The sequence below is a fragment of the Micromesistius poutassou genome (assembly GCF_964030765.1).
Source record: "Micromesistius poutassou genome assembly, contig: SCAFFOLD_2440, whole genome shotgun sequence".
NCBI classification, from domain to species: Eukaryota; Metazoa; Chordata; class Actinopteri; order Gadiformes; family Gadidae; genus Micromesistius; species Micromesistius poutassou.
This window is the reverse complement of record NW_028177801.1, coordinates 25,431-35,000: the sequence shown is the minus strand read 5'-3', so window position 1 is coordinate 35,000 and position 9,570 is coordinate 25,431. Positions and strand designations below refer to the sequence as shown.

General features: G+C 48.1%; 1 protein-coding gene across 1 annotated transcript in view; it reads right to left on the bottom strand.

Moving 5' to 3' along the window:
- LOC311375667 (solute carrier family 26 member 6-like) overlaps nt 1-9,218 on the bottom strand; it is a gene marked incomplete at both ends in the record, with an annotated part of 10,231 nt that extends 1,013 nt beyond the window's left edge. The window contains 17 exons of the mRNA XM_084490735.1: nt 292-346; nt 996-1,406; nt 2,110-2,220; nt 2,307-2,399; nt 4,753-4,822; nt 5,116-5,222; nt 5,320-5,415; nt 5,846-5,923; nt 6,315-6,428; nt 6,521-6,668; nt 6,764-6,846; nt 7,141-7,293; nt 7,514-7,678; nt 7,760-7,938; nt 8,334-8,444; nt 8,584-8,723; nt 9,079-9,218. Coding sequence (XP_084346861.1) covers nt 292-346; nt 996-1,406; nt 2,110-2,220; nt 2,307-2,399; nt 4,753-4,822; nt 5,116-5,222; nt 5,320-5,415; nt 5,846-5,923; nt 6,315-6,428; nt 6,521-6,668; nt 6,764-6,846; nt 7,141-7,293; nt 7,514-7,678; nt 7,760-7,938; nt 8,334-8,444; nt 8,584-8,723; nt 9,079-9,218 — 2,254 coding nt within the window. The remainder of the gene's footprint in view (nt 1-291; nt 347-995; nt 1,407-2,109; nt 2,221-2,306; nt 2,400-4,752; nt 4,823-5,115; nt 5,223-5,319; nt 5,416-5,845; nt 5,924-6,314; nt 6,429-6,520; nt 6,669-6,763; nt 6,847-7,140; nt 7,294-7,513; nt 7,679-7,759; nt 7,939-8,333; nt 8,445-8,583; nt 8,724-9,078) is intronic.
- Between the last annotated feature and the right edge of the window lie 352 nt (nt 9,219-9,570).

The window sequence follows — 9,570 nt, the reverse complement described above, 5'->3', positions numbered from 1 at the left end:
TCACGGTGACGGTCGGCGCCCACAGTGGATACGTGTTTGTTTAAGCTTTAATAAAAGGCCCATCCAGATGTTCCTAGGCCCACCCATAAAGTACGTTCTGAATCCGCCACTGATGGGTTTACTTCATGGGCTCTGGGCTCATGTGATTATTCATTACATTTACAGACTGAATGGTTAGTTGAAAAAAAAGGATATATTCGATATAAAAGAACGATTGGTTGCAGCACTACCAATGCATTGAATCAGCTCCTGAGACAAAGGATCAATCACTAGTAGGGGCTGCTGCGGTACCTTGACACCCGGCCATGTAGACGTCCACAGAGATCTCATCGAAATCACGGAAAATCTGCCAACACAAAAGTTTAATTTACATTCTGAGCATTTAGCAGACGCTCTTATCCAGAGCGACTCAGAGCGGTTCATACTCACACTGAAGCACACGGACGGCGGAGCTCGTCGGGACCAGTTACTAGTTAACCCAGTTACTAGTTAACCCGCTGTGACTCCTGAGCTAAGCCAACCCCCAAATCAATCCCTTGTTTCACAAACTAGGCCTGGGCAATAAAACAACAAATGATCGTATTGTGATAGACTTTTGATCAACATCAATATGAAACATGTTCATTGTATATCAATAAGAGACTGGACCACCGGATCTAGCAGCTGGGTTTGTTACACAAACACGCTTCCGTACTTATTTACAATATCTGAGTGTTTTTCATTGTTGTGTCGACATTGGAGTATTGATCAATGAAGAACAGTGGAAGGTCGTATTGAGTGTTAAACAGAAGTGTTTAAATCCAGCGTGGTAATTCCTAGTCTTTTTAGGTCATTAAAATGATCAATAGTTCTCGATATCGATCAATATGATCAAGTTATATGGCGCCTATCACAAACCACTATGTATGTCGTATTACAACAAGAACGATTGAATGAGTAAAGAGTGGAGCCGTGTCCCTCTCGTGCCCCCCGCCCCCCGCCAGCGGCCGACTCACGTTGCTCAGGGTCTTGATGGCGACCGTGTCGATGAAGTTGGCCGTGCTGAAGTCCAGGACGATGGAGTGGACGTCCCAGGTCCACTTCCCCAGCGAGCCCAGGGAGACCCGCTCCAGGTCGCAGCTCAGCGTGTCCTCGCTGCTGGAGCCCTCGTCCTGCAGCGAGGACAGCGAGCCCAGGCTGCCGCAGTCCGGCGCCCCGCCCTTCAGGTACTCCCAGCGGCCCCGGTCGTCGGCGCGCCGCGCGCTGTCGGGGATCACGAACACCGTCCCGTTGCCCGCGCCGCCGGGCGCCGGCCCCTCGTCGCTGGACGGATGGCCCCAGCCGCCCGCCGCCGTCTCCTCCTCCTCCTCCTCCTCCTCCGCAGAGAGCCCCGTCTCAGCCGCCTGCACGGAGCTCTGCGCTCGCTTCTGCCCAGGAGAGAGCGCCTTAGAGGACCTTTAACCCTGGAGTACTAACAGGGTTAGTACACTAACTAGTACTTTAACCCTGGTGTACTAACCCTGTTATGGTACTACAGTCAGCAGTACTGTAGTAATAACCCTGTTATGGTACTACAGTCAGCAGTACTTTAACCCTGGTGTAGTAACCCTGTTATGGTACTACAGTCAGCAGTACTTTAACCCTGGTGTAGTAACCCTGTTATGGTACTACAGTCAGCAGTACTTTAACCCTGGTGTAGTAACCCTGTTATGGTACTACAGTCAGCAGTACTTTAACCCTGGTGTAGTAACCCTGTTATGGTACTACAGTCAGCAGTACTTTAACCCTGGTGTACTAACCCTGTTATGATACTACAGTCAGCAGTACTTTAACCCTGGTGTAGTAACCCTGTTATGGTACTACAGTCAGCAGTACTTTAACCCTGGTGTAGTAACCCTGTTATGATACTACAGTCAGCAGTACTTTAACCCTGGTGTACTAACCCTGTTATGGTACTACAGGCTGCAGTACTTTAACCCTGGTGTAGTAACCCTGTTATGATACTACAGTCAGCAGTACTTTAACCCTGGTGTACTAACCCTGTTATGGTACTACAGGCTGCAGTACTTTAACCCTGGTGTACTAACCCTGTTATGATACTGGTGTTACTGGTGTTACAGTCAGCAGTACCTCTCTCTTGGCCTGCCTCCTGGCCCGTCTCTCTGCCCTCCTCTCTCGACGCCTCTGCTTGGCCTCCTCTCTTCTCTTATAGATGATCATCTTGCTGATGTCCAGGCCACTCTGAACACATGATGGAAGTGGTTACTCAGCCTGATGAGAATACACTAATCAGATGAGTGTATTCTCATGTGGTCGAGAGAGTTCACCTTTTCCTTCAGGGCCTCGAGGTAAAGGTCAGCATTGGCGAAGTACACCGTGGAAGAGGAACGGAAAATTGTGATTCCCGGGATTTCCCTCACCTGCAAAATGAACATATACCAGCTTCAACAGCTTTCAGAGGGAGTCAGTATCTCTCTATCCCCCTCTCTCTCTCTCTCTCTGTCATTAACCTTACAGGGCTACATGTATCATCAAACACACAAACATCATCAAACACACAAACATCAAGTTCAGTTGTTTATTTCTAGAACTGTTTATCCCAGTCAACTCAAAGGAGTTCATATATAAGAGGAGCAACCCTCCCCATCTAAAGGGAGATCTCTGGAAACTCTTCCCGGTGGGTAAAGAAGAGAAAAGACCTAGAGCAGGGGTCTCCAGCATGTCTAACCCTAACCCTGTTTCTCAGCGGCTCGCTAAAGTTTCAAAGAATATGTACGGTACATCAATTGAGTAACAGTCACTCGGTAAACCTGTTCAAATTCCATCAAATTCACAGACATCCCGCCCCTTCTGACACTATATGATTGATCGGCCCTCAATTAAACTGTCTAATGAGGTGCTGTTCGCAATCTAGCAAGCAAGCATCCACCCGCTTTGACAATGACAATGGAAATAGCGAGGCCAATGAAAGGCAAAAAACACTATTTTGTTTTCCATTTGTGTGTGTCTGATTTGTGGTACGAGCTGTCAGTTGGTAAACGATGTAGCGTCGAGCGCCACTTCACCAAAGTCCACAGCAACTTCAGCAGTGTACGTACAGAGAAGGTCAAGGAGCTGAACGCAACGCTTCAGAGACAGCAGTCTCTGTTCACCAAACCCATGAAGGAGGCCGACGCGGCAAACTCAGTCCCACAGCCAGACTGTTAAAGAGGGGCTGACTGCCGGGGCTGAAACGCTAAACTTCAAGGACCCTGAAAGTGAGACAGAAAGGGTTTCTGCTGTTGCCGAAGTGCTTGGTGCTGTACTGCGTCACGGAGAGTGTCTGCGGAGCAGCTGGCGCATGGACAGGTGCAGGTGGTTTGAGTCGTGATGAGTCGCTGGACTCCAGCCACACTCCGGCTGGCTGTCTTCGTTCACTTTGTGTTTGATGACTTTTCCACAAAAGAAGAATTTTTTGACCTTACTTCCACTTGAAACGATGACAATGCTGTGAGGCACTACTTTGTGGGAAAAAGATCTTGAACAGCTGGTGTCTGTAACAACTATGACAGGGTGTCACTCAGGACTTACAGCCCTCTCAAAGCGGACCCGGACTCTCCTATCCACTATCACTGTATCATTCATCAACAGGCGATATGCTCTAAGGTGCTTAGATCATGTCATGACACCTGTTGGTAAGATGATCAACTCCATTCGAGCAAAGGCCAAGACACAGGAGCTTCAAGCTGCTCCTGGAGGAAAGTTGTGCTGAGAACGAGAATCTCCTTCTCATCACTGAAATGAGATGGCTGAGCAGGGGTAAGACACTACAGCGCTTTCGTTCTTTGCTGAGTGAAATCTAGGCTTTCATGGACTCAAGGGAGGAGGATCCCACCCTGTGGTCTGATGCTGAGTGGCTACGTGAGCTCGTGTTGCTGACGGATGTAACTGAGAACCTGAATCACTTGGACCTACAGTTACAAGGTAGAGATGAAAAAATGTGTGATATGTCAGTGCTGTTAAGGCGTTCAAAGCCAAGTAATTTTACATTCAATAAGTGAAAAACCAAAGGTTTCAGTACTTCCACTCAGTCTCAAAGATGCTGGAGGGGCAGCCAACATTTTCAATGCACTCTAGTATTGTGACCTGCTGTCCAAGCTTGGGTGTGAGTTTGCAGACAGATTCAGTGAATTTGAGAAACTTGAGCCCTGTGTGACAGTTGAGGCAAACCCCTTCATGACGGTGGACTTAGGTGATATCTAAAGATCCTGAGGAGATGGAGATGATCCAAAGTAGAACCTAGTAGAGGCAGAATCATCAGAGACCTTTGTGAAGCAACTTTTTCTGACATGAATGTCATGAAATCTAAGCTCAGAACCTGACTGACAGGTGAACATTTAAATGAGGCCATGAGATCGAGCCTGAGCGGAGACGGTCCAGTGTAAGCCTCTCCCGTTGACTCCTTGCAGTGCCAGCTGTCTCACTGACTATAAACACTATAGAGTCTAGACCATGAAGTGAGGGAAAGTGATGATCTTATGTTAAGTGGTATGTAATGTTAAGATGATGATATGTTATGCTCAATTTGTGTGTTAAGTGTTAATAATATATCAACATTTTGTAAATGTTCACGCAAAATAAGCTTATTCAACTGGTTTTGGTGGAGATCAGCTATCTGAATACATGTTACTAACAATACTAAACACAAGTAGCTCTCTGCCACCTTCCTTTTGTCAAATGAGCTCTCAGAGTAAAACAGGCTGGAGGGCCCAGACCTGGAGAGGAACACTTTACCCCTCTGTGAGTCTCCATGTCCTCGTAGAGATCAGTGCCTGGAATCTGTCCCAGAACCGAGTAGGTTGGCCTGATAGGAAACAAGGCGAGCATTTAGAACCGTTCATTCAACCTTCAATCTCATTTGATAAGGTAGTATTCTGGAGTCAAGCTTAGAGTGTTACTTAAAGAGAGGGTGCTTGATCATCTAAGACTTAGTGCTTATTTGGTGTATGTTGGAAAATATGATGGATGTATTAGGAAGAGGAAACAATTGGTTGGTTCAAAGCCCAGTATAATTCTGCGTGCCTTGGGTCAAACCAACGTTTCAAACGGAGGCTACGTTAGCATAGGCTACGTTAGCGTATCCGTCTGCTGACTCACAGCTGGGTCCTGAAGATGACGGTGAGCAAAGCGAAGACGATGGACGCTGCCAGACCGAGGTCCAGGTTGAAGAGCAGCGTGGCGACCCATGTGACCAGCCACACCGCCTGGAGCGTGGACACGAGAAACCACCGGCGTGGACCCCTGACTCGTGGGACTCAGTGACTGTGACTGGATGTTTGAATGATTAACGTGTCCACGCACCAGGTCGATTCTGTTGCTCCTCCACAGCTGAGGGATGTCCGAGTACTGCTTGAACATGCCCTTCAGGTTGACAAACACGATCGCCGCAAGTACAGCCTGCGAAAGGAATCAAACTTGCAATACAGGTGCTTAACAATACAATGAAAACAAAGAAAATAAATAAATATATATAAATAAATATATCTATATAAATAAATAAAATGGATTAAGAGAATGCTGAGCTAAATAGGTATGTCTGAAGGGGACCTGGGGACCTGATGATCTACAGGGACATACACCAGAAGCATGTCTCCGGGCGCTAATCCACTAAGAGTGATCTGAACACCAATAAGAGGATTTTAAAATCTATTCTAGAACTGACTGGGCAACCAATGAAGGGACTTTAGCACCGGTGAGATGTGTGACGCAAGACAGGAAAGAGCACAAAAAGGGCCGATGTCTATGTCGTTCTGATTTAAGACACCACAACAGAGTGGCCTTCTCCGTGGTGAGGAACGCGTCGTGGGATGAAGCCGGGGTCCCCCACCTTGGGCAGCTCCTGGAACAGCGGGCCCAGCCTTAGTATGGTGACCAGAACGATCACGGCTGAGACGATCCCAGCCATCTGAAAGGACACGTGGCGCATGAATAATGCAGAGAGCATCTGGCAACGCAGTTTCTCCTCTGCATCTTCATTTAGTTGCTGGTTTATGTTCAGGTTTGAGGCCTTGCTTAGTCCTACACGTGACCACATAATGCAGTTTCCATGAGAGCACTAACTGGCCGAGATTGATCCATGAATGCGGGACTTAACGTTGGTCGTTGTCTATAGTTTTAACCCAACACTTTCAGCATGATCAGTGTCCTCATGAGAGAGTTTGAACAGGTCCTCTGAGGTAAACCTCCCAAACCCTTAGGTCACGCAGTCACAGCGTTCCACCCCCCCGCGGTGTGGTGTCGGGAGAGCCGCGGGTTAAACACCCACAGATATGAGCATGTCTCCTCTGACCCCTCACCTGGGTCTTCCCTCCAGTGCTCTCCTGGATGAGGCTGCGGGACATGGAGGAGCACACCGAGTAGCACTGGAAGAAGCCTCCCACCGCGTTGCTCAGGCCCAGCGCTACCAGCTCCTGGAGTGGACGCAGAGCGGGAGAATAAAGTACTGGGACGTGTGGCCGTGTGCTAGGCATCACGGGGTAATGTAGCTGTAGCTGTAGGTCACCTGGTTGCTGTCCACCTTGTAGCCGTGTTTTAGTGCGAATGTTTTCCCCAGTGAGATGGAGATGGCGTATCCCACGATGGCCAGGGCAAACGCATCGCCCACCACGTCCCCGAACACGTGGACATCGGGCAGGCTGGGTGGACTCAGACTGGGAGGCGTTCAGAGAAAATGATGACTCATGCTGCTACATGAGAATCATAACAATCAGCTCCAACCAACCACGAGAAAAAGACAGATTCTTACCCACTTGGAATTTCCCCTACCACTGAGATGGTGAGGTTGCTGCTCAATTGCGTATATGATGATATTAATGTCGCTGCCACTATCTAAACACAAAAAAGAGGTTAATTCATACGTTTACTCAAACAGCCACTAATACGTCAGTCCAAAGAAACCTAACTTTGAATCAATCATTAAACTCCAATGGCTTGTGCCATAGTCAGTGAGAGACACTGGTAGACATAATCATTAGCTACAACGTGATCGTTTTGCTGTGTTTTGCACAATCACACTTGCTGCCCTAATGCCAGTGCTCAGCATTTCCAAGCTTGTGTTTCCATTGCAGCAAAGGACATCAATAACCATTAACTTAGTGTGAGGAGGTAATGGACTCCGCTGACCGTAATGAGTTCCACTGGGATGGGCACTGGGAGCTTTGGCGACAGATAGGAGTTGAGCTCCTTGGCGGAGATGAGAAAGGCCATGGACACCGCGCTGACCACCAGGGTGGGAAGGTGGGTCTTGGTAAGCAAGGAGCAGACATCCACCAAGGTCTAAGGATTGCACAGAGGGCGGATGGCTGATCACACATGCGCTCGGATCCATCAAAACCCATTACATTGCATGCAGTAATAATCGCGAGCTGCAGAAAATACAAGCTCGTCAGGAGTGAACAAACTCTGTTATGTGACATCATTAAGGCCAGTTCAAAGCAGTTGTTCAAAAATATAAATGCAGTCATTTGGTTCCCAGTAGTAAGTCGACAACACTCACATACACCAGTGACAAAGGGCCACTGAAGCGCTTCGGAGACACACCAAAGATATACTTTAACTGGGCCACCACTGCGTGGGCGGCCGCCGCCGTGGTGTAGGCGCGCACCAGCGGCTCCGACAGGTAGGTCCCCACAAACCCAAACTTCACCAGGCCCAGCACCACCTAGGAACACACAGCTCATGACGGCCAGCAGTCACGGGAATAAGTGCATCAGAATGACCCGTTCCATACAAGCATAGATACCTGGATGAGTCCTCCGAGGACAGTGGTGGCCGCAGCCACCTGGACCCGGTACAAGTCCCGGGCTTGTAAGTCCACCTGTCCAGCAGTGAGGTTGGTCCCATTTGCTATGAGGAAGCTACTGTCTGGGGCTAACCTCTCTGTGACACCCCCCACCATGATGCTGAGCACGGCGAATGTACCTGGAGAACAGCACACCAGAGCAAGGAGTCAGGAGTTGCAGATATTGTAGTGGCTAGTGTTCAACCTTCAGCCAAAAGGTGCCTGGCTCGATCCCCGATGTCCTCACTGTATGTGTAGGTCTAACCCCGTCCTGCTCTTAATCACATGAATTCACTGCCTAACCCCGTCCTGCTCTTAATCACATGAATTCACTGCCTAACCCCGTCCTGCTCTTAATCACATGAATTCACTGCCTAACCCCGTCCTTTGATTGATTGAATACTTTATTAGGCAGAAATGAAAAAAATTAAAAATAAAAATACGGTTTCAGATACGGTTTCCACTCCCTCAGCTCTCAACCAGAGTGGCTCAGTGTCATTAGAGTCACGCCTGGCCGATCAACATCTCAACTTACCAATGGAAATGTGACGAGAGGTACCAAAAAAGAAGTACACCAGCGCCGGGTAGAGGGACGTGTAGAGCCCAAAGACAGGAGGCAAAGAGGCCAAGAGCGAGTAGGCCATGCCTTCCAAAAGACAGCAAAGAACAACGATTACAAAGACCTCAATGTGAAATATATTTGAATCTACACATAAATGACGCATGGGATAACCATCGATTTCTTTGATTGGCTCTTAAAATAAATGCCACCAGTTGCTGCATACCTTGTGGCAGGTGCATAATGCCCACACTGATGCCGGAGATGAGGTCCGGCATTCCATAGTCCCAGATGGAATACCTGGGCAGCCAGTACAGCACAGGAAGGCTGTGCACTATGCGCTGCTTCAGTTTGGGAACTGTACATCTGGAAAAGAGGAGGCTCTTAGAAATGGACAGGAGTGGTCCGTCCATTATTTGAACATCGTTTCTAACATAATCATTTTATAAATGCCATATCCCTTTATTTACAATGCCCTGTCTAACTGTATCACTGCACTTTCCCTTGCTTCAAAACATGTTGAAACCATGAAACTATAGAAGCCCATTCATCCAGGCTCAATACATTGTGAGGATGAACACAATTTAGATTTTGAACAAAAGTGAGTGGTTAAAAAGTGAGGTAGTGTAGGTTTAACTGCACCATTAGTAGATACTGTCGGTCAACCTTAACAATTAACTTCCTTCTATACAACTTAATCAACTTTCTATACAGACCTTACCTTAGTGAATCTTTGAGGCGTTCAGTTAGCTTAGGGTGGGTATCAGAGTAAGTCTTCCTCTGAGCAATCGCTTCCAGTCCCTCCTCATCCAGCACATCTCTCTCCACTCTGTATTTGCCCGACCTACATGTAGTGCCCATGGCTTATATTCTGCCCACAACTCTACAAATGGTCCCAGCCGTTTTACTTTTCTGAACCTATCAAAGGTATGTCCCAACGACTTCCAGTGCTAGCGCGTTTGATGAACTTGCCCGACCCGCCTCTGTCCCGATGCTCCCGATTCTTACATCCACCACGACGCAGCAGCACCACTGTCACCGTGCCAGCTTGCATGTAATATTATGATATGTAATGGTTAACTAGGCAGGTCTGATGGGCCATCATGGTTGGGAGGTGTTTAATGACTAAAAGCCTAATGGATGTTAGGGTAAACCCTAATCTGATTCTGGTATTCAGGGAGGAGATCTGCGGACGTCCGGGCCCCAGGTGACG